This window comes from Saimiri boliviensis, chromosome 5 (genome assembly GCF_048565385.1).
Source record: "Saimiri boliviensis isolate mSaiBol1 chromosome 5, mSaiBol1.pri, whole genome shotgun sequence".
Classification (NCBI taxonomy): Eukaryota; Metazoa; Chordata; class Mammalia; order Primates; family Cebidae; genus Saimiri; species Saimiri boliviensis.
Window position 1 is genome coordinate 126,244,896 of NC_133453.1, and position 25,784 is coordinate 126,270,679.

At 41.2% G+C, this 25,784-nt stretch overlaps 1 protein-coding gene across 9 annotated transcripts in view; it reads left to right on the forward strand.

Moving 5' to 3' along the window:
• The window catches only part of ARNT2 (aryl hydrocarbon receptor nuclear translocator 2), a 193,062-nt gene that overhangs the window by 108,581 nt on the left and 58,697 nt on the right, over nt 1-25,784 (forward strand). For all 9 annotated transcript variants that reach the window (XM_039479922.2, XM_074399930.1, XM_074399929.1 and 6 more), the window contains 2 exons: nt 181-246; nt 599-684. In XM_039479922.2, coding sequence (XP_039335856.1) covers nt 181-246; nt 599-684 — 152 coding nt within the window. The remainder of the gene's footprint in view (nt 1-180; nt 247-598; nt 685-25,784) is intronic.

Below are 25,784 nucleotides of genomic sequence, written 5' to 3' on the forward strand. Positions count from 1 at the left end.
TTTCCTTGTTTCAGTGGCAAATAAAATTCAAAGGCATGCAGGTCTGCTTCTGTACTTTTGACGGAAACTGGCTCTAGGTCTCATCTGAATAAATGTGTGAGCATCAGTTAAGGCTCATCTACTTGACTGCACAATCTTGCCTGGGTCTTTGCTCATTCTAATACATCTGTCACATCTTAGGTGTGGAAATGCTCCTTTGGACCACCTTCCTCTAAACAGAATAACTACCATGAGGAAAAGGTTCAGGTCAGTAACTCTTCTAATGTAATTTTGGAACTGTTCTGGTAGATAGTCTGAACACCCTAAGCTAAGCAGCCCAGACGAAAGAAGGGGCTTTGTGTGGTGAGGACCAGGAGAACCAGACATCAGGGTGGCAGTGGCAGAGATGAGAGAGAACAGGGAGTTGGGTGGAATTTGTTTTTGATCTTCAGACCATGTGGGAAGAAGGAAGCCAGGATGGTGGGGGAGCCAAGATTCAAAACCACAAAGGCAGACCAGGAAACCCAGCAGCTTAGATGCCAAAGGAGTCATCAACATCTTTGCCTCGCCTTCATATGATGAAAACAATTTCACAAAATTTTTCTTTTTTTTTTTTTAGGAATGGCCTTGGCCCTGTGAAAGAAGGAGAAGCTCAATACGCTGTGGTCCACTGCACAGGATACATCAAGGCCTGGCCACCAGCAGGTAAGGAGACCTGCATATAAATTCCAAGGGAACTGGGTGCTGCTCTTACTTGACTATGGTGTCCTGTTAGAACTGTATTCTTATAGGAATCGGTAGGAAAATATTTTTATTTTTCTTATTTTATTTCCTGCTACTTGAAACAAAGGTCTCTATAAAGAGCTAATTGTACAAAGGTGATCGGAGTCTTAGCAACGCATTTCTACGTTCTGTCACCCAGAGCATTCTATAAAGTCAGAGTGGCAATATAAAATGATGGTAGTGTCTAAATCATTACAGAAATGCAAACAAAAGCCACCATGACATACAGCGTACACTCACTAAGATGGTTAAAATAAAAGACAGGTTACACCAAGTATTGGTGAGGATGTGGGGCGACTGGGATCCTCATACATTGCTGGTGGGAGTGTAAAATAGTAGAGTCACCTGGGAAAACAGTCTGGCAGTTCCTAAAAATCCTAAAAACGGAGTAACCATATAATTCAGCAATTTTCACTCCTAAGTATATACCCAACAGAATTGAAAATGTATGTCTACAGAGAAATCTGTACAGGAATGTTCATAGCAACATTATCCATAATGGCCAAAAAAGTGGAAACAACTGAAATGTACACCAGGTAATGAATGGACAAATAAAATGTGGTACCTTCTTATAATGGAATAGTAATCAGGAATAAAAAGCAATGAAGTATTGATACATGCTATGGACAGACCTTAAAAACGTCATGCTAAGTGAACAGAGTCAGACGCAAAAGGCGACTCAGTAGTGTCGTGGGGCTCCTTGTCCATGGCATGGGTGCTCAGGTCCAGTGTCTTGTGAACCCCTCGGTTTTGAGTACTTGAGAAAACACAATGGTATTAGAAGTTTGTTTGATGAGAGGAAAATAAGAGCAAAGGAATGTGGGCCGCTAGGAGGGAGATTTCCGAGCGTGGCTCAGTTCACCAAGCATGTGTGGGTCTGTGTGGGTCTCTGTGGCCTCATGAGTGGCAGTTGTGGGGCCAGGTTCTCAGGGGTACAAACACAGACCTGTCTTTTAGGGATTGCAGGGATTGGTGGTGAGATCAGCGCATGTGCAGGTGACTACAGGGAGTGTGGTCAGGGCAGTCAGCCTTGGGGTGACAGAGGAAGGGTCCCTAACCTGCCTGGGGTTAGGACAGGCTTCCTGAAGGAAGCCCATAATGCTGCAGGATCTGTACTGCCAAATTGTGCCCCATTTCAAGGTGACCATGTCATTCCTCTTGATGCTTTCTTCATTTGAGTTGGTTAATCATTCGTATTTTACCAGGCAAATTTCTCTTCCTGCTTCTGGTCTCAAAGTGATCGTTTTCTTACCACTTTATTTGAGCTCCAGGCCCCTAATATCACATGGTAAATGCCTTGATCATGGAAAGATTCACTTTTAGTGTCCTTGTGGATGAGAGTGAGAAAGAGGGCTGAGACCCAAGGTGCAGGTGACTGCATCCAGAGAATCTGCAAAGAGGATTCAGGATGAGCTTTTCTGAAGTCGCGCGGAGTTCTGTGACTGTGAGTGTGAGTGTGCAGGTGACAGGGCAGTGGGACTATTACGCATTAAGGCTTCAGCGATGGCCCTTGAAACTTTGCCGCATGAGAAATGATGGAAGGAGCCAGGGGTGTTTATCCTGGAGAAAGTGAGACATGATTTTTTTCTTCAAGTATTTGAGGGGGTGTCATATGAAGGAGGAATTAATCTCACTTAGGATAGTTCCAGAAGGCACTATTTGGATGAAAAAAGGAAAGTTACCAGAAGGCAGAGTTTAACTTAATAAAGAGAAATGAGCAAAGGCAATGAACAGAGTGTTAAAAAATGTATATATAGAGGCACTAAACATATGGAAAAAGTTAGCCTCACTATTCACCAGAACTGCAAATTAAAACAATTTGTTACCATTTCCGCTTACCTATCAAAAGGCAGAAAATAGAAAAGACAAAATATGCAATGTTGGTAAGGTTAAAAAATAAAAAAGGACACTTTTATGCACTGCTAGTGAGAAAATAGGTTAGTACAAACCTTTTGTAGAATAATCTGGGAGTATGTATTAAATGTCTTAAAATGTGTACCTCTTAAGATACAGAAATGCTTTTAGGAACTTATTTCAAGGAATTAATTAGAGATGTACGCATGTGTGTTAAAGCATTAATTATAACTGTGAAAACCTCAAATTAATCTACATTTCGATGATAAGTGGTTAAAAATAGCGTGGGACACCTACATGATAAAATACTGGACGATAATTAAACAGGCATGCTTTTAGAGGCTGTTTAAGAACAAAGCAAAGTGCTAAGAAGTATTAAAAAGAGTCGCAGGTCATAAAACACGCACTTCGTGATCCCAGTTTTATTTTTAAATTATAAATGAATCAAGTGAATCTGTGCATTGAAAGCTTTTACAGAGAATATTAATCACTGTTATCTCTGTATAGTAGATCATTGGCTACTTTTTTCTTTTCTATTCATTTCTATATTTTCCAGATTTTTGCATGACATTAATAATCAAAGAAAATGTCATTTTTGAGAAATCAATCTAAATTTTCTAAAGAGGCAGTCCAGACAATAGGGTTGAGAATGTCTGCACCTCATTTAGAAGTTGTATCTTTTTGTTTGCTTTTCGATTTAGTTGGTCACGTTTCTGTCAAGACAGAGGTTCTGGAAAACACCACCGTCTCCCTGCATGATGATCAGAGCATGCCTGCAGGATCCTTAGCTACGTCACTTTGTTCTGTGGCTGTTTGTGGATTACTAACTACATTCTTAGCACATATAACACTATTTCGCGCTTACTGTTTAGATCCCTCAAGAGCAAGAGGCATGCTTTGTTCATCATCTCATTCAAGTGCATAGCTCAGACCTGATGGTTAGTATGTGTTTCATGAAGACTGGTTGGATGGATGGACAGAAGGAAGGAGGGAGGGAGGGAAGGAAGGAAGGAAGGAAGGAAAAGATGGAAGGAGGGAGGGAGGGAGGGAAAAAGGGAAGGAGAAAGGGAAGGAGGGAGGGGGTTAAAAGGGAAGTTTTTTCTTAGACAAAGAAATCACTGACTTTGAGGGATGGGTATAGGAAAGAATTTCTTAACCAGGGTTTCCAAACAAATTATAGAGTCTCCCTTCCCAGAAATCGTTAAGATAGTAGAGACAATCATCTAGCCTGGATGAGCTAGCTGAAACGAGGTAGTGGCACTCTTACCCTAGTATAAGGTTGTGGAATTAGAGCATCGGAGCAGCAACTCACTGAACAATTGGATGACACCTTGTAAGTGTTCATGGGGAACTGCCCTTGCTTGCTCTTGAGCTCAAGTTCCCTAATTACCAACAATAACTTAGTTAAGAAGTATGAAGATTCCGGAGCAGCAAAGTTGCTAAAAATATCTAAAGGCAACCCTGAAAATCCTTAAAGGCGGGCAGCAGAGGTGGACTTCGTGGAGGGAACAAGGGTTATTTGACAAACCACTTGCCACATGTCTGCTTTTACCTGAGAGGGTTAGTTGTTGACTGGTTGTTCTTTCTCCTCCCCAGACTCCCTGTTAAATGTAAATGCAGTGTATTCTGATACATTACAAAAGCTCTCTCTGTTACACAGTGGCCTTCTCAATTAGCCTGACCACATTTTATACGAAATTGGTTTCATTTAAAATATTTGGAATAGGACTAAAAGAAAACCAAGAGTTCTAAAGACAATCAACTCCCTTGCCTAATGCTTCAATTGTTCGTTCTGTCAGAAGTCACTCATGACGGGCTGTGTTTTCCATTTTGTGGGGTGCGTTCAGAGTCCAAAGGAAACTTTGAAAACCTGAAGATGTGAATTGCCTCCACCCCACTGTTATCACCCCAGCACCTTGCATTTTACGGACTGGCATTCAGCTTTGAGCCAAAAGTCTTTTCTAACAACAAAAGCTTCCTCTCCAGTAACCATCATCTGATCTGCCTGGTTCATCACCTAACAATCCATGGAAAGTGCCAGGTTAACTGGCAGTGTGTCTGTACAGGAGAGCCAAGGTCTGACCCAGAGGAAGGGGAGCTTGACCCAGAGCAGATGATGGTCAGGACCATCATCCCACCAGGACCATCTGGGTCAGGAAGAGGTTTGGGTGTGGGCTCCCTTGTGTGCTTTCTTAGTGGTGAAATGATGCCTGTCCTCACTTTGCTGCTAGACTTTCAGTAAGCTTTGGCCACAGCATGCCAGAGGCCTGAGGTTATTTTGGGGTTTTGGCTGGAATCTGCTGTGGTCAAGCCAGTACTGTCACTTCACCAGACAGCTCAGTTTTGCCATGAGCTCATCTATAAGAACCTTGCACTTCTTGCAGTTTGCTTGTTGAACATTGTGTTTGTTTTCCCTTCACTTGAAAATTTCCAAAAGCTGCTTGTCTGTATTGGGGCCACCAACTCACAAGGCAATGGCTGGATCCCTGCTTTCTCCAGCCCGCAGCCATCCTGCCCTGCTCATGAGGCATGAGTGCATCAGGTTGCTGCCTACTGCTCAGGACCTCACCAGGCATCAAAGCCATGATAAGCTTAGCTGATGAGATGGAGAATGATGATTGGCGAAGTCTTCTGACCTCTTTGTTCCTAGCAGGGCAAAGCCGCTCTTTCATTTCATTCCATAAATACTTTCTGAGCTCTGGCCACAGGCCAGGCACTTTGCTGGGTCTTGGGGATCCTAAGATGAGTCTGACACAGTTCCTGTTCTTAAGGAGCTCACGTCCAGTGGAGGAGACAGGTGGGCCTGCAGGTCATTGCAAAGCCACAGGTCAAGGGTCATAATTAATTGTGAGTACCAAGACTGGCTTCTCCTTGCTGCACACTGTGGCCAAGCGCCACTGAAAGCCTAGCAGGCAAAGAGAGTAACATTTGAGCTGAAACTTAAACACAAACGAGATATGGGAATTGGCTAGTTGAAAAAATGCATTACAGGGCATGGGAAATCGTGTGGACAAGGACAAGGGAAATGTAATGATGATTCCAGTTTTCATTTGCAAGTGATCACTGTGTGCCTGGTTCAGTGAAAAATCACTTCCATGCATTGTGCCATTTAATTTTCACAACAACCCTAATGAGATATAGTCACTATTATCATCTCCATTCTACAGATGAGATACCTGAGGATTGGAATAGTGAAGCGATCAGCCCAGTTTCCACGGCTGGTAACTGGTAAGGTTGGATTGGATTGCAAAACCAGGCTCTTGTGATGCCCTGACCATAATCTTCTGCTGTCTCAGAGTGAGAGAGAGACATTGTGTTGGGAACCACATGTAGTTCACTATGGCTGCTAGGGGAGATGGCTGGACGGGGAGATAGTGTCAGGTCTTGAGGAGGGGACTTGTGTGCTAAGCCTGGGAGTTCGTACCTTTCCCTTCATCCCTGTGAGTTTGTATCCTTTCCTACACGGAAGGTTTTAAATGATTCTTCTGGAAGTTGGATTGAAGAGAGAGGAGGGACAGGAATAGGCCTGAAAGCAGAAGGACCGTAAGGAGTGGTACTTATGCACTAACCCGTGGAGAGGCTGCGAGGCTGAACTAGGGCGGCAGCCGTGCAGATGGGCAGGGGTGTGGAGGCTTCATAAGAACTGGGAAATGTGTGGTGACTGGGATGAAGTAGGCCGCGGGCAGGGGTGGCAAGGACCACAGCTGGCGGGTGGGGACACTGGGATCCAAACTCAGGGAGGCTCACTGAGTCTGAGTGCTTGCTGTCTCCTTCACTCTGCCAGTGGAGCTGAAAGTCATCTGAGGCTTTGCATCCAGAATTGAGATTTTAGATATTTGAGCTTTCTTTCTTTTTTTCTTTCTTCCCTCCCTCCCTCCCTCTCTCTTTCTATCTCTTTCTTCTTTTTATCTTTCAATATCTATCTATCTATCTATCATCTATCTACCTGTCTGTTGATGTCTATCTATCTATCTATGTATCTATCTATCTACGTCTGTCAATCAATCATCTATCTATCTACCTATCTCATCTGTTGATGTCTATCTATCTATCTATCTACCTATCTATCATCTACCTACCTATCTGTCATCTATTGTTGTCTGTCTGTCTATCTATCTATCTACATACCTACCTGTCATCTATTGATGTCTATCTGTCTATCATCTGTCTATCATCTACCTATCATCCATTGATTATCTGTCTATCATCTATCTACCTACTTGTCATCTATTGATGTCTATCTATCTATCTATCATCTATCTACCTATCTGTCATCTATTGATATTTATCTATCTATCATCTATCTACCTATCTGTCATCTATCGATGTCTATCTTTCTTCTATCTATCATCTATCTACCTATCTATCATCTATTGATATCTGTCTATCTATCTATCTATCTATCATCTATCTACCTATCTACCTGTCATCTATTAATGTCTATCTATCTATCTATCATCTATCTATCTATCATCTACCTATCATCTATTGATTATCTATCATCTACCTGTCTATCTGTCATCTGTTGATGTCTATCTATCTATCTATCTATCATCTATCTACCTATCATCTATTGATATCTATCTATCATCTATCTACCTATCTGTCATCTATTGATATTTATCTATCTATCATCTATCTACCTATCTGTCATCTATTGATGTCTATCTTTCTATCTATCATCTATCCACCTATCATCTATTGATATCTATCTATCTATCTATCTATCATCTATCTACCTATCTACCTGTCATCTATTGATGTCTATCTATCTATCTATCTAGCATCTATCTACCTATCTACCTGTCATCTATTGATGTCTATCTATCTATCTATCATCTATCTACCTATCTATCATCTATTGATATCTATCTATCATCTATCTACCTATCTGTCATCTATTGATATTTATCTATCATCTATCTACCTATCTGTCATCTATTGATATCTATCTTTCTATCTATCATCTATCTACCTATCTATCATCTATTGATATCTATCTATCTATCCATCTATCATCTATCTACCTATCTGTCATCTGTTGATGTCTATCTATCTATCATCTATCTACCTATCATCTATTGATATCTATCATCTATTGATATCTACCCATCTATCATCTATCTACCTATCTGTCATCTATTGATATCTATCATCTATCTACCTATCTGTCATCTATTGATGTCTATCTATCTATCTATCATCTGTCTACCTATCTATCATCTATTGATATCTATCTATCTATCTATCTATCTATCTATCTATCTATCATCTAACTACCTAGCTGTCATCTGTTGATGTCTATCTATCTATCTATCTATCTATCTATCTATCTATCTATCTATGTCTTTCTATCAATCAATCATCTATCTAGCTACCTATCTCTCATCTGTTGATGTCTATCTATCTATCTATCTATCTACCTATCTGTCATCTATTGATGTCTGTCTGTCTGTCTGTCTCTCTATCTATCTGCCTACCTGTCATCTATTGATATCTGTCTATCTATCTATCTATCATCTACCTATCATCTATTGATTATCTATCTATCTATCATCTATCTAGCTATCTACCTGTCATCTATTGATGTCTGTCTGTCCGTCTATCTATCTATCTATCAACCTACATATCTGTCATCTATTGATGTCTATCTATTATCTATCTACCTATCTATCATCTATTGATATCTGTCTATCCATCTATCTATCTATCTATCTATCTATCTATTTATCATCTATCTATCTACCTACCTACCTACCTACCTGTCATCTATTGATGTCTGTCTATCTATCTATCTGTCTACCTACCTACCTACCTACCTACTTACCTATCATGGTTTGATTTGTTTGTGCACCTCCCCCTGCCGCCCAACTCATGTTGAAATTCGATCCTCATTGTTGGAAGTGGTGTCTAGTAGGAGGTGTTTTGGTCATGGGAGTGGACCTCTCATGAATAGATCAATACCCTTCCTGGTGATGAGGGTATCTGTGAGTTCTCACTCACTCTTGTTAGATCCTGGGGGAGCTGGTTGTTAAAAAGAGCCTGGTGTCTCCTCCCTCCCTCACTATGTGGTCTCTGCACATGCTGGCTCCCCTTCACCTTCCACCAGAGTAGAAGCACCCTGAGACCTTCACCAGGAACAGATGCTTTTTATACATCCTGCAGAACTGTGAGCCAAATAGAACCTCTTTTCTTTATAGATTACCCAGCCTCCATTATTCCTTTATAGCAACACAAAAAAGGCTAAGACACAGATCTATCTTTCAAGAAACAGGTTTGCCATTTGCAACAAATTCCATGGCCATGTTACCTATAATTAGTCTGACACCAAGTTGGCTTCACTGGTTTCACTGCTTACCCCTCCTTTTATCTACACCATGCCCCCTCCATTGTTTTACTCCATTTTATTTGTGCCAGGATGATTTTTAAAATAATTTCTTGTAAGACAGGTGAGCAGGTGCTACATTTCATGAATTCTTGTGAGGTTGAGAAGTTCTTCCTGTTGCTCTTGAATTCTTGGTTACAGGGTTTCTTCTTGGTCCCTCCACGTGTTCTTGCCATTACCAGCCTACCCTGGTTACCACTGCTGAGATATATTTCTCCCTATTTCAGACTTGAGTCATTTCTCTAGTGAGTTTGGGAGGGGTGGGTAGTTACTCAAGTGGTATCAGTTCACTTTGTTGAGCTGAAACCACCCACTGTACTTCAAAGCTTTGCATAGCATAGTGGGGGATCCATTTCTTTAGAGTCAGGAGCAGAAACCCTGAAATGAAAAGTACCTACAGATTAGCTTAGCTTTATAGAGACGTCTGAGACCAGCTTTTATGGTTCTTTTCTAGACACCTGTTTTTCTTTTTTTTTTTTTTTTTTTTTTCATTATAACATTTCTAGGTTGTTTTTTCCTTTCCCTTAGAATTCAGAATTTCCCCTCAAGTGAATGTAGTATCGATTTGTTTTCCTTCATTTTAATTGGTGCCAGGTGGGCTGTTTTGGTTTGCAGAATCAAGTCTTTTTCACAATAGGAAGATTCATCAACAATTTTTTCAGAGTTGCTGCTGCTTCTCAGCCGCTCTCTTCACTTCAGGACGTTCGTATTGATTTCTAGAATCTGTGTTCCCTGCCACTTAGGCTTTTGCTCATCCAATTTGTTGCTTTATTCTTTGCTCCAAAATCTTGGAGAATTTCTCAATCCAAATCTTCTATTCATGGCTGCTGTTTAATTTTCTTAAAAATTTAGCAAGTGCCCTTTTCATCTGAACTCTGTCTTTGCTGAATTAATGTTGTGCCTTTCTTGTAAATATTATGTCCTCTTACGTCACACTGAGTAGTTGAATTTAGACTTTTTTCTCTTTTCTTTTTATTAAAAAAGTCTCCTTTTCTGGTATAAATGTTGGCTCTAATTCCTTAACTCAATGTCTTCTTTTTCATGAGCCCGTGGTTTCGTCCCTGTCATTCAGTTTCGAGAGGTCACTATGTGGCTGTCCACGTTTGAGAGCTGAGAGTGGTTCCATCAGTGATCAGATGGAACCAGAAAGACCTCTCCGGCCCTGACATGGGCAGACGAGGAATGTTTAGCTTTGCTGCAGTTTTACTGTCAGCTGACCAAGGTTCACTCATCTGTACGAGAAGACCCAAGTCTGAGGGTGGGAAGATGACTAAGTCACAAGCACCCCCCAGGAGCAAGCGCAGGTGTTCTGCCACCAAACTGCTTGCTGCGGCTTACCGGGAGGGAGGGATAAGAGATCTGCTGTCCCTCGTGACCTGCCGTGTTCTGTGCTGATCTCAGCCATGCTGGCTGTAAGCTTGTAGGTTGGTCTTGCTGGAGCCTTTTCCTCAAATGCAGGGAATCCAGGCTTTGTTGACTCTTCTCTCCACCCATTCTTGCCTGAACCATACATTTCAAAGTCTTCTCACCATTACTAGCCTTCCCTGGTTGCCAGTGCTAATAATATATTTCTCCCTATTTCAGACTTGAGTCATTTCTGTTGTAAATTTGGGAGGGACGGGTAGTGACTCAAGTGGTATCAGTTCAGCCTGTGGAGCCAAAAACGCCTGGTGTACTTGAAAGCTTTGCTTTGCAAAGTGGGGAATCCATTTCTTTAGGGTCACCAGCAGAAACCCTGAAATGCAGAGTACTTACAGATAAGTATTCCCCAAAATATCTTCCAAAATTAGTCCCCATAGATACACCGTGAATACAAGAGTTCCAGGGTCAATGCATTTGGGAAACTTTACAGTCTGGATTCTTCTCCTAGAGAACTGTACTCCACAGTTGCATATTAAATTCGCTTAGGCTTCTACAGTGATGAAATCTTCTTATCTTTGTTTAAACTATGTTTCCCAAATGTGTTTGGCCAAATAAACTTTTTTTGCCCAAAACTTACTAATATTCCTCTGAGAATACTTCGGACTCATGGCATGAACAAGTATCCTTAACTCTGCTCGTAGCAGAAGGTGGTTGTTTTTTCCTCCTGAGTTTTGTGGAATGCAAAAATATGTCTCAATTCTCATGTGACAATGTACGTCCCAGGACAGCCTCCACCCAGTGTTGAAAAACTGTCCAATGTTCTCTGAGTGTTTGCACAGGGTTAATGCAATCCTTGGGAAGAAATGAAGAAGCATTTCTGGCTAATGCTGAGTTTCATCCCAAACAGCAGTTTCCAGTTAAATTTCATTTGTGTGTTGTTTGTATTACTCAGAATTTACTTAGAGCTGGCATGAGGGAAGAGTGTGTCCAAGGAGGAGGTAATTTAATGTGGGGCACAATAAGCTTGTGAAACCGATTAGGGAATCATTAAAATCTGTTAAAATAGCTGGAATTATCCTGTTTGTATTAAAAACCACTTTGATAAGTATTGCCGTTCCTGCCAGGAAGCTCTCCCTCCCGACATGGCTCCGTCTGGCCTTGGCATCCAGCCTTGGCCACATGCCCCTCCTCAAAGCCGAGTGTTCTTTTCTCTATTATAGCACTAACCACGTGGCATCTTCATCATTTGGGTCTCTGTTTTCCCCACCAGCGGGTGAAATCCTTGAGTAGGAGCTTTGTTGACTCTTCTCTCCACCCATTCTTGCCTGAACCGTACATTTCAACGTCTTCTCACCATTACTAGCCTTCCCTGATTGCCAGTGCTAATATATGTTTCTCCCTATTTCAGACTTGAGTCATTTCACTGCTAAACTCCTAGTCTGTAGCAGAGTGTCAGTCACTTACCTGGTGTTTGGAGTCACTGAATGCCAGAGCCAAAGAAAACCTGGGGCATGATCAGTCCCGCCCTGCCACTCTTACAGATGGAGAACCTGAAGCTCTGTGAGGTTCTGAATCTCAGCCGACCCCAACGTCTCTCAGCTCCCCAGCACTTCCCTGCCCTTGACCACAGCCCACACCCCGCAAGGGACTTCTGCAGCAGGGCAGTGCTCAGCCACAGAGGCAGCCAGGTTGGCTGTGGGCAGCTCCACCTCTTCTGACTTGTTTGGGAAAGAGGAGCAGGGCAAGTGGAGAGAACTCCTTACTGGGAAGAGCAAGGAGCAGGAAGTGGATGGATGCTGATGGTGGTCAGAGGTGACAGCAGGATGAGGACACAGGGGCTACTGGAGAGGCCACTGTGATAGATGATGAGTTGCAAATTTTAAGTCATGGTTGAATGGTCGACATCAGCCAGCCCCAGGGTGCCCCAGGCAGAAATATGGTGATGGAAAGTCGGAGTAATGGTGCAGCCCTGAAACTGGCTGGGTGGCAGGTGGACTGCAACACGCCCTACCTTTCAGATACCTACCCCCCAAAACGCCGGGCGTTTTCAGCTTCTAGAAGTGGGACATGGGGGAGAAACCAGCCGATGAACATGTCTTGGTTTCTGTGAATTTTTTACAACTGAAAGTTGGAAATAACAAGTTCCACAGCTAAGGCATGGAAAGGATTCAGTGTTCTGGGTTCCTCTGCCTCCTGTAAGAAGTGACCCACTGTGCTCCCATGGAACCCCACTGCTCCTGTGCCAGTGAAGATGAGGCTAACTCAGAAGCACACAGTGGGCAGGCGCCTGGGGGCCTCCTAGCCAACTTCTTTTTACTCATGTGGCCGCGAGAGGGACAGTTGTTGTGCCCCCTCATTCCATCCTCCTGACGTCTTCTTTTCACCTCCCTGTGTCTTTATTTTTATGACCCTGTAGCAAACACTGTGTTTACAGATTCTGAATTATTGGGAATGAAGCTCTGTCTTCTAAGTCCAAGTTTGTACAGAAAATACTCGTTTGCAACTTCCCCCTTTAGGCAAAGGAAGATGCCTGTTCATTTCCATGATTTAGTGGCAGTAAATTTGGAAAGAAATGTTGCAACTCTGCCAAATGTTTTAGAATTAAACTACTCCCGTCATCAGGCATGTTACCTCTCATTGGGTCATTGAGGGGCAGGGTCCTAGAGTCTGAATAGTACACTACACTCATGTTTCTGACATTGTTTGAGAATCAGGTACAACATGAGAAAATTTCCCACTCTGCAAAGTGTGACATTTTTAGTACAAAAGCATCATTGCTTACCTTCTTTTATTTTTTGCCTTTTTAAGAAAATGATTACAAAAATGGTCCATGTTCATTAATGAAATTTGAAAGATACAGAAAACTTGCAAAATAAATTAAAAATCACTTATAAACCTGTTTTAAAATTTTTAAAAGGTTATGAACAGCCCCCTTCCTACCCTAGTCCAACCTCTAAAAACTGATAGAAAATATTCCAGCATTTCTCCTCCTAGACTTTTGTATTTAAAAAATAGAGTTCATGTACATTTTATTACATGGTCTTATTTCTTTTTAGCTTATTGTGGATGTCGCAAATACCTTTCCAAATTAATACAGATTTGCATTAATTCATTCTACCTGTTCCTTTAAATGGCTGCATAATATTGTGCCAACCATTCCCCACTGGAAACATGAATGTCATTTTCAGTCTGGAGCTCTTGCAAAAGATACTGCCGTGGATGTCTCGCATATGAATCGTTATCCATGAATACTGGTATTTCTGAAGATAGCTCAGAGGTGCTATAGGAATGATACATTTAAGTTTTGGTAGCTACCACCAAGTTACCCTGCTGAGCAGGATAGATGTACCTTTTTTCTTACACTCCTATTGTACCTGAACCCAGGTTCAACTGTTCTCTGCTCAAAAGCCATACAGAAGAGATAAGGTTTGGTGGGAGGAAAAGCAGGTTTATTCAGAGAGTCAACAAATCAAGATATGGACCAGCATCCTAATGTACTGTCTGAAGCCAGTAGAAATTTTAGGCTTTTTCTACATTCAGGGCAGGAGGAAGTGGAGGTGGGTAGGAGCAAGAGGTAAGGGTCCCAATGAGGTTAGGAACTTCTTTGTCCTTGGTCAGGTCACGGTGCTCCTACAAATCTTTAACAAAAACATAGTTAGTTGTTTACATATTTCTCCTTTAATCCCAGAGTTAGTTTCATAAAACACATGATTGCTGTTTGTTGCAATCATTATGTCATAAAAGCCTCTTAAACAAAAATGGAGTCAGTTGTGTGCATTCTTTTGCTGTTTCATTGTTACGTTAGTAACAATGAAAGATGAATGCTTTTGTTCTTTTGTTCTTTTGCAAGTTTTGCCAGTCTGATAGTTTGTGGGGGTGGGGAATGACATATTTTTAATTGGATTTTTCTTATTAGTGAAATTGAGCATCTTCCCTGGATATATTTGCTATCTGAATTTCCTAGTGAATTGCCTGTTCATGCTAGGTGCCCATTTTTCTACTGGGAAATTTGTGCTTTTTCTGATGTTCTCCTATGAGGGCTTTAAAATATGATGAAGGTTAGCTGTCTGATTACTATATGTGCTACAAATATTTCCTTTCATCCTGTCATTTGTCTTTTAATTTTGTTTCTGTTTTTCTTGCATCACACAGGATTTTTTTGCCTGTTTAAATAAAAGGCCCCAACTGGCTTTCCTCTTTCCCTGCTGACTCGGGGCACTCATTACACATGCAGAGCTCTCTGTTCAGAGATGTCCTCGGGGCTTTTCCAAGCACATAAGTCTTTTCAGTCCATGTCCCTGCAGCATTTCTTATTATGTTTGTTGTTTGTTTTTCTGTTGTTTTTACGTCTTTTTGTCTAAGAATTCGCCGCCCTACCTCCTGCTGGTAGCTGACACTTCTTGTTTCTCTCTGCTGTCTGCTTTTACACTGACCCAATCCCATCACATCCTTTTATGGTCTAGAAAACCAAACAGCACAGCTTGCTGGCAGTCATTGTCTAGGGTAAATACCCGAGGTTCATTGCCTTTTGCGGAGGAAATCAAGGACACAGACACACATAGAGTGACGTTAAGAGTGGAGGTTTAATAGGCAAGAGAAAGGAGAAAGAAAGAGAAAGGAGAACAGCTCTCTCTCCTTCAAGGGAGAGGGGCACCTGAGTAGGACTGGCAGAGTGCCAGGGTTTAATAGATAGGCTTGAGGAGCCAATGTCTGATTTACATAGGGCCCAAAGATTGGTTGGACCAGGTGTGACGTTTACCTTGCCCACCAGGAAGCTAGCCACCCCTCTCTAATCTTCTGTTATGTAAATGGAGTCTCTACTCCTCCCGCCTCTTGATATCTGCTCCTTACTGTGCACCTGGTTGACAAGGAAAGGGGAAGATGGAGCCACCATGCTGAACGTGCCTAGCCTCCAGGTAGCCTTTTCCTATTGGCACATCTGCTGGCATTCACCCGTGCAAACTTCCAGCTTCCTTGTCTATGTCTAAAGCTCGATTTTACAGGCGGCTCTTTGTTAGAAAAGAAAATGTTTTGGGAGCCACTTTTCATTAAAAGGAAAACCTTACCAAGGACTTCCTTACCCCCACTGTCTGCCTAAATAATTTCTTCTTAACTTGCCAGCATCATGGATAAAAGGAAGCAAAACAGGTTGCGAATCAGGAACCTGCAGGCTTTCCTGAGTGAAGCACCTAGGTTTTAGTGCTTGGCCTCTGGGGCATCTGTCACGGCTGTACAGAGACCTTGTTCTGGTCAGCTGAGATTGGTAAAGGGGTAATTTCCAGATGAATGAAGTGCTTTTGTGGACATTTATCTTACATGACAGGCTATGGAGGAGCCTCTGCCCTGACCTGACTGCAGGGGTGCTCAGAGCCAGAGCCCCCTCACCCCCCGCTTAAACCTAAAGCACTCTTTCCCCAGTATCTGCTGGACCAACCAAATGTACAAAGCCCAATTTTGATGAGTCCTGCTCCAAGGAGCCTTTATCAGTATCCTGCCACCAGCTTTCCAGCCACTTGGTTTGCATGGACTTTCTCACTTCCTACTTTGTATTATGGCTATTTTTTCATCTGTTTGTCTCCCCTGCTTACCCGGCAGTCCAAGGGCCTTATTATTTAAACTCCTGAACATAGAGCTTAGAACAGGGCAGGAATTTGGGTGAATGTCAGCTAAATTCCTCTTGACATCTCCCAATTATACCCTCTACGGTACCTCACCAGAAGGTACTACTCAGATTTACCAGTATCACTACTTAACATTTTAATCTAATTATTGTTGATAGAATTTATACAACTTTATGTTAAAACACTAAATTCCTTTAAATGACAAGTAAGTTTGATTTCACGTTATATTTTGATCAACTGTTTAGGATCTGCTTCTGTAACTAGTGGGAAAATGTCCATGATCAATCCGTGGTGCCTGCCGTGGGCACAGGAGCGGGTTCTGTCAGTTTCTGTGCTGTACCCAGTACCATGCCTGACCTGGTAGAGAAAAGGGCGAGAATAAACATAAAATATTTGTGTCCCTCCAAAAATTCTTGTGTTGAAGTCCCAACCTCCAGTACTGTTTCCTGTGGAAGGTACCCAAGTTACTGCTGACATCCCTGGCAGGAGGTTACAGGGGAGCCCTCCCCTGCCCCACGCGTGCCTAACTATCTGTAACAGTGCTTCAAAATGTGGCCTTATTTGGAAATAGGGTCTTTTCACATACAGTTAGTTAAGATGAGGTCATATCTACCTATTACAGTGGGTTCCTAATCTGTGACTGATGTCCTTATAAAAGGGGGGAATTTGGACACAGACGTGAGACAGGAGGAGAAAGCCATGTGAAGATTAAGGAATATTTATGTTGAGCTAAGTAAATTCTGAAACAGAATGTGTTTAACGGAAATGGAAAGGTACATTTATATTACCAAAAAGAAGAGTTCATAGTAAAACAAAGAAGTCATGAAATTTTGTATTTGAATCCATGAAGCAAAACTGTCAGAAATACAAGAAGAAATTGGCTAAACCACTTTTGTGTTATACCTTAAATGTACTTTTTTCAGATTTTGACAAATGAAGCCATTGAAACGTAAATAAGGATTTAGAGGATTATGCAGTGTAAATAATCTTGATTCCAGATGCATAGATAGTCAATGTCAAATTTAAATTTAACATTTTAATAATCTATTTTCAAAATTTTAATAAACTTCAAATTTATAGAACTTGGAAAGCCCACTTTTTTTTATCACAATGCAATCAATCTAAGAATTCATAACAAAGAGTTACATTTTTAAAAATTTGTGCAAAGGAACCTGTCCCAACTAACTTCAGGTGAAGGATGGAAATCGAAACGCTAAATCTATTTTGTGATTAATAAGTATGGCCCCATGCCTATCAAGTGGATGTGGCTAAAACAATGTTTAGAGGAAAGCAGTGGCTTGAAATATTTTTATTGTTAAATGTGGGAAAACTAAAAATTTATCTTATGAATGATTAATTTGACTAATGAAAATAGAAAAAGAATAATAGAATGCCATAGGCAAACCGAGAGAATGGCATTAATGAAAGAAGTAAAAATGACAACAAATAAATCAGGAAACAAGAGTATTATCTAATCGACAAGTAATTCTTCATCAGGACTGGTAAAAGAGAAAACCCCTGGCAAGTCTCATTGTAATTTTAAAAAGAATGAAAATAAATGAATATTAAGAGTAAATAAATTTAACAAAGTTTAAAAATTTATGAACAAATAGTGTGCATAATTTAGATTTTATGTGTTAAAACCTTTCAAAAGAAAGCTAATTTCTAGAAGGAAGTATTAACCCAATTTGAATTAAAAAAAAAAGTTTTCTTTTTTCCTTTTTTTTTTTAATGAGAAAAGGTGAAAGCTAGGCAAGGATTTGAGAAAGCTGACAAAGAACTGCACCCCAAATGGTCCAGGCCTTGAAAGCTTTGTGGGCAAATTATTTAAACAGTTCTAGAGCACGAGAAAAGCTAGAAATAGACTGATTTGTAAACTTAGCACAACTTCGAAACAAAAATGTACAAACTATGAATGCAATTTTATGCATTAAGATAAAGATACAAAATATAATACTAGCAAATCAAATTAATAGTTATAGAAATACATACTAATGGCAAAAATGCTTGGGTGGTTTATCATTAGGAATTCTGCTAATGTAAATAATTCAGGGAAGAAAACTATTGACAAAAAATAAGTTTAGGTATTAATTTTAATGGAGAAATATCTTTATAAACTAAAAATAGAAATACGTTTTCTTAACATAGATTAAATACACACTTGAAACCATAATTAATATCTTATGCAGAGTGATTAAATATTAGAAGGGTTCTCAGTAAAGCAAAGAATCTTAGAGGAATGCTCACTGTTATTCTACAATGTTTTGGAATTTCCAAGGTAATAAGGTAAGGAAATAAAATATAATTACTTAAAAGGTGGAAAAGAAAGAAAGGGAAGACAGAATTAACATTGTTGGAGATATCATGTTTATCTACATGAAAAAGCTAATACAGTCATTGGAAAATCTGTTAGAAGATTGAGTATGAAATGGCCAAGAAATGTATGAAAAAAGTGCTCACATGTATGAAAAAAATGTTCAGTGTCACTAATCATCAGAGAAATGCAAAACAAAATCACAGTGAGGTATTATCTCACCCCAGTTAGAATGGCTGTTATCAAAAGGACAAAAAAAATTCATAATGCTCATAAGGATATGGAGAAAAGGAAGTTCTTATACACTGCTGTTGGGAATGTACACTGGTAAAGCCATTATGGAGAACGGTATGAAAGTTCCTCAGAAAACGACACGTAGAACTACCCTGTGATCCAGCAACCCCTGCTACTGGGTATTTAACTGAAGGAAAGGAAATCAATCAATATATCAAAGAGAAATCTATGCCCCCATGTTGATTGCAGCACAATTCACAATAGCCAAGAGTCTAGTTTTTATGCAGACATACAGTTTTATTTCTCTTGGATGTGACCTAGGAATGGATCTTGTGGTAGTTCCACGTTTAGCCTCATGAGAAACTGCTAGACTGTTTTCTGAAGTAGTTGCACTGTTTTACACTCCACCAGCAGTGTGTGAGTGGTCCAGCTTCTCATATCTTTACCAATACATTATCGCATTTTTATAAATTATGATAACCATCCTAATGGGTGTGAAGTGGTAGCTAACTGTGATTTTGATTTCTAATTCCCTAACAACAAATGAAGTTGAGCATCTTTTCATGTACTTATTGGCTGTTTGTGTGTCTTCTTTGGAGTAATATTCAGATCCTTTGCTTATTTATTTATTTATTTATTTATTTATTTTGAGACGGAGTCTTACTCTGTCCCAGGCTGGAGTACAGTGACATGATCTCGGCTCACTGCAACCTCCACCTCCCAGGTTCAAGCTGTTCTCCTGCCTCAGCCTCCTGAGTAGCTGGGATTACAGGCATGTGCCACCACACCAGGCTAAGTTTTGTATTTTTAGTAGAGACGGGGTTTCACCATGTTGGCCAGACTGGTCTTGAACTCCTGACCTCATGATCCACCCACCTCAGCCTCCCAAAGTGCTGGGATTACAGTCGTGAGCCACTGCTCCTAGCCTGCTCATTTTTTTTTTTTATAATTTCAATTTTTATTTTAGATTCAGCAGGTACGTGTGCAGGTTTATTACTTGGGTATATGGTGTGATGCTGAGGTTTAGGGTATGGCCACCCACATAGAGAGCAAAGAGCATAGTACACAGAGGTAGTTTTGAAAACTTTGCCTTCCTCTCTCTCTCCCTACCCCATCTAGTAATCCCAGTGTCTGTTGTTGCCATCTTGATGTCCATGAGTAGCCAATGTTTTGTTCCCACTTGTGAGTGAGAGCATGTGCTATTTGGCTTTCTGTTCCTGTATTAATTCACTTACAGTAATGGCCTTCAGCTGCATCCGTGTTCCTGCAGAGGACATGATTTCATTCTTTTTTATGGCTGTGTAGTATTCTATGGTGTATGTGTATTTTCTTTATCTGGTCCACTGTAGATGGACACCCAGATTGATTTTACGTCTTTGCTATTGTGAACAGTGCTGTGATTAGGGCACGTGTCTTTTTGGTAGAACAATTTACATTTTCCTTTGGATATACCCCAGTAATGGGATTGCTGAGTCAAATGGCAGTTGTAAGTTTTTTGAGAAATCTCCAAACTGCTATTTCCACAGTGGCTGGACGAATGCACTTTCCCACCAACAGTGTGTAAGCGTTCCCTTTTCTCTGCAGCTTTGCCAGCGTCTGTCATTTTTTGACTTTTAAATAATACCCATTCTGACTGGTGTGAGATGGTATCTCTGTGGTTTTATTTTGCATTTCTCTGATGAGTAGTGACGTTCAGCATTTTTTCATGTGTCTGTTGGCCACTCGTATGTGTTCTTTTGAGAAGTGTCTGATGTACCCACTTTTAAATGGGGTTATTTGGTTTTTACTTGTTGAATTGTTTGCTTGTTTACTTGTTGAATTGTTCAATTCCTTAGAGATTCTGGATCTTAGACCTTCGTTAGATGCGTAGGTTGCAAATATTTTCTGTCATTCTGAGGCTATCTGCATACTCTGTTGACAGTTTCATTTGCTGTGCGGAAATTCTTTCATTTAATTAGGTTCTACTTGTCAATATTTTTGTTGCAATTGCTTTTGAGAACTTAGTCATAAATTCTTTCCCAAGGCTGATGTCCAGAGTGTTTCCTAGGATTTTCTTCTAGGTCTTACATTTAAATCTTTAATCCATCTTGACCATTTTTAAATTGAGGATATTTATGTTTTTATTATTGAGTAGTAAGAGCAAAAGCCACTTTCACTTTCAAAGGTCATGTACTGTTTGAGGATATTGTGAGGGCAATGTTTGGAAGACAGAAAAACACCCAGTATCCAGAGGACAATATGGAGATTGCACAATCCATTTTGTCACAAGCAGCACCTGTGACCTTAATCCTAAATCTTTTCCACCTGCTAATGCCAGAGCCCTCCCCTACTGCCTTCCTGCAGTCATCCATCAAGACCCTGGTCACCCGAGTGGCAATGGCCACAGGTTCGCTGGCAATTGGATCTCTTTGGCTGCTGATGAGGGTTGGTGTCAGGGCCTCCTTTACAAATGCTGGCCCCTCTGGCTTAGACGACATCCCTTCCGTGGAGAAGCTGAGCCCAGTGTCCTGAGAACCTCGTACTTAGGCATATAAAGCATTAATTCCTTTAAGGAATTTGGATTTACCGAAGATACTCTGGAAATTTTACATAAACACACACTTGAATCTCATTCACAACTAAAGATTCTTTGCCCATATTAAGACATAAACTACTTATGCAACTTTCCCACTTCACTTCTGTAAAGCCAACTTGTTATTTTAACATTATTCTACTTGGTTGATTAAAATGCATTCTTACAAGTGAGCTCCCTTATGTGCTTAAAGGACTGGAATCTTTGGGCTCCATCAGGTCTCTTTCTACCCACTTCTAGGCTGATGAGCCTTAAAATTGAGAATTATTTTGCTGATGGGCATAAAACCAGCATTATTTTATTATATTCATAGATTTTGTGCATTAGGAATTCAGACAGGGTGCGGTAGGATGGCATGTTTCTGCTCCTCGATGTCTGAGCTACTAGTCTAGCAGTTACATAGTGTCACTCCACTGTATTTTATTGATCAAAATGTTGCAAAGTAAACTAACTTCAACCCTTGATGGAAGGAATATAAAGAAAATTTATAGGTATTTGAAAAGATCTGCGAAAGTTCTCCATCGACACTTGTTGAATGAGGAACAAGTGAAGGAACTGGATTTTCTTATCTCTAGGTAGAGCAAATGGTCTCAAGCTTTACAGTCAGACTCTAATACTGAAAGATCCCTCCAAACGACAGGACTGAGAAAAACACCATTTTCTTTATGCCAGCTGGATTAGAGGGCTCTTCATGCTGTCTTCTCTGCTTCCTGTCTGGCCTGTGGCATTGAATCCTGATTCCTAAGTATGGCAAAAATGCATCTGTGCCAGCCTGGGCAACACAGAGAAACCCATCTCTACAAATACAAAAAAGTTAGCCAGTGTGGTGGCACATGCCTGTTCTCCCAGCTACCTAGGAGGCAGAGTGGGAGGATGGCTTGAACCTTGAGGTCAAGGCTTGAGGTCAAAACTCCAGTGAGCCAAGGTCATGCCACTGCACTCCAGCCTGGGCGACAGAGCCAGACTCTGTCTCAAAAAAAAAAAAAAAAAAAAAAAAAAAGTGCGTTTGTGCTTCCTGCCTTGTTTGCCCACAAACATACATACATGTTTACCAGCAGCTGGGGAAGGAGGTCAGGTAAATGAGAAGGAAGCTGACATTCAGGCCTCAGGTGGAGTGCTCCACACACATCTTTCTTGCGCCCCGTAAGGTGAGCATTCTAATACCCATTTTATGTATAAGGTAGCAGAGGATCAGAGAGATTAGATCACTTTAACAGGCTCCTGTGGTGTCCACTTCTAATTTCATATCCATGTGGCCCAACTCTGACTTCCGCCACAGCTACAGTGGGCAAATTCTGTGTGAGCCCATTGTCATTTAAGGCTGACAGTATCCCAGATCATGCTGCAATGTCAGTCCACTTTATACTTTGTATTAAAGATTTATACTTTGCATCAAATTTGGAGACTTTTCAGCCAGATTTCTTCAAATGTTTTTCTATGTTCCTTTCCAACTCCTTCAGAGACTTTAAGTGTATTAGGCCACTTGAAGTTTTCCACTGCGATCATTGATACTCATTTCATTGAAAAAGAATATTTTTATTATTTTCTATCTTTGATTTTGGATTGTTTCCATCGCTGTGTCAAGTTTACTAATCTTCTAGCTTGTCTAATATGCAGTTAAAACCATCTACTATACTTTTCTTTTTTATTATTTTATTTTATCTTTGAGACAGAGTCTCGCTCTGTCACCCAGGCTGGAGTGCAGTGGCGCAACCTCGGCTCACTGCAACCTCTGCCTCCAGGATTCAAGTGATTCTCATGCCTTAGCCTCCTGAGTAGCTGGGATTACAGGCATGTGTCACCATGCCTGGTTTATTTTTGTATTTTTAGTAGAAATAGCATTTCACCATGTTGGCCAGGCTTGTCTCGAACTCCTGACCTCAAGTGATCTGCCCACTTCGACCTCCCAAAGTGCTGGGATTACAGGTGTGAGCCACGGCGCCCAGCCCCATTGTAGTACGTTTTTAAAATTTCAGACATTGTAGCTTTCATCTCCGGAAGACTGCTTTGGGTCTTTTTTGCCTCTTCCACAGCTCTACTTAACTGTTAGAACATATGGAATACAGTTATAATAACTGTGTTAATGTGTTTGTTTGCTAATTCTAAAATCTGTGTCAGTTCTGCATCATGTTTTGGCAGCTTGAACTGTTTTCCTTCATTATGGGTTGTATTTTCCAGCTTTGTTGCATGCCTGGTAATTTTTTATTTGACGCCAGACATTGTGAAATGTAAGTTGCTGGCTTGAGAATTCTCTTAAGGCTGTGAGCTGGGGGCAGTCACCGGGCTTGTCTTACTTGTTACCCATTTCTCAGGGGCTGCTTGTTGTTCATTACCTGATACCTGTGTCTTCTAAACCATCACTTCTTGTATTTGTTTTGGTTTTTTTTTCTTTTGTTTTTGTATGTCTGTTTCTGACAGGAGGGTAAGTCTGATCTGTTACTTCATCTTGGCTAGAAGCATAGCTCCATTGTGACTTAAAAAGCAATGACTCAAAAAAAAAAAAAAAAAAAAAAAAAAAAAGCTGCTCTCTGGATATGGAGAGCTGTCAGCATAACACACCTTGCTTCCCGAATGTACCTGCTCTCAGTAGCCAGACTTACAGACCAGAAGATGTGAAAGGCCTCTGTAATGATCACCCCTAAAGCACTGTGGGCACCGCATCTTAGAGAAATAGAGGCAATCATAAACATATTTAGAAATGTGATGAGAATATAGAGAGTCAAACTATTTTTGTAAGGGGAACAGTTTAAATGATAGAAGGATGTTTGTCCCAGAACAGAAAAGACTCAGAAACTCAATTATACTCTTCCCTTGTCTAAAGGGCCACATAGCAGAAGAATGTTATGACTCTAAGGGCAAGTCCGGGCCCAGCAGCTGAAATCTTCAAGGAGACAGGTGGACTGGGTTGTCTGGGGATATAAGATATAGCAACCACCCACCACTGGAGGAGTCCAAGCAGCAATAGATGTACATGGGATTGAAGTCTCACGAGGGTGTTGGGCTCAAGTGTCCTCTAAGGACACTTCCTGCCCTGAAATTCCATTGCCATGTGGAATCCCATCTTCTTCCATCTCAGACCTTGTGGCAATAACCCTTGTCCGTCTACTGAGGAGGAGAACACCTTCTTCGTTATTGCTTTGCTGCTCCTACTGTAAGTTAGTTCTGTGCCTCCGGAGCCAGCTCTTTAGTTAGCTTAGTGTGCTGCTGCTGCCCAGCCCATCTCATCGTTCTAGAATCAGCTGGTCCTCTTGAAAGTGGAGAGCGCTCTTAAAATTCCTGAGGAGCAAGAGACGACCTCCTTAAAGGCACATGTGTGCTGTTCATGTGAGTCCTGACTGGCATTTGGTGTTTGGAGGAACTGTAGGTACATGGTAACTGTCATGAAGAGCCAAGTATGCCGGAATGAAGAGTTTTGATTTTTCCTCATTTCCTGCAGAGGAGTGGTGTGTGGCCAACTTCTAAGAATGATACAGACAACAGGGTGGAGAGGAGACAGTTGGAGAGCTAACTGTGACGTTGAAGCAGACAGGTTTGGTGCCCATTGTTATGTAACTGGGGAGAGGAAGTAGTGCAGGATGATGCTGAGAGTTCTGACTTGAGACATGCAGAACTTGAGATTTGCGGTCACCAGCACATAACAGAAGACGGCTCTAGAAGTCATAAGCAAAAAGAGAATTCTTGGGGAAATGTTAATGATTCCCATCAGTCAAAGCGGACCAGCTGTGGGAAATGAACAGAAACCTAGGCAGCTTCCGTGGGTTAAAGAAGCGGGAAGCCCAGGGAATATCTGTTAGTAGCCGCAGCCTGGTCAGGACACTGTGCTCTGTTCTGCTGATGAATTTGAACCACTCCTTCACCCTGGAAGGATGCAGGGAGGTAAAATCTAGCTCTTTGACTTCCAGAGTGGAAGCTAGGGTACTGTCTTCCACCATAATCACTCACGAAGCAGGATTTCTTTCAAGTAAGACATAGGTTTGGCTGCTCATCAGTCCGATTAAGCGACAAATGTTACTGCTGGTAGTGATGCTTCTAATAGGGATTATAATGTATACCAGTAAGTGATTGAGTTTCAGTGCATATAACAGAAAACTCAAATATCAGGGCCTTAAATCTATTTTAAGACAGTCTAGAGTTAGCAGAGGGGCTCTGTGATGTAACGAAGGACGCATTCTCCCAGCTTTCCCTCCACAATCCTTACTGTGTGGCCCTGGTTTCCCTGCCTTTCGAGATGGCTGCTAGACCTACCCCATTATATATGTGTTTCATATAGAAAGGAATGTTCCCAAAAGTCCTGCCCGTGACTTCTGCATCCATCTGAGAGGCCAGAGCCATGCCAGTTGAACACCTCTAACTCTAATGGAGCAGGCACATTGCCACTCTGAATAAATCAAGGTTCCTTAGCATGGAAGGAGAGAATGTATATGAGGTAGGTCATTAGTGGTCTTTCCAGGGAGACTAGAAAGAGGGGGATGTTTGGTAGAAAGATTTGGGCACGATTTAGCTGGAAAGACCTGTGAGACTGAGCTAGACCTTTTCAGTAGGTAAGTGAAGGCAAGATCTGGAGCTACAGAGGAACATCTTGACTAGAGACGTAGTCTTGGGTCTCACAAATATCTGATTAAAATTAGAGGCAATGGAGGCCACACATGGTGGCTCACGCCTGTAATCCCAACACTTTGG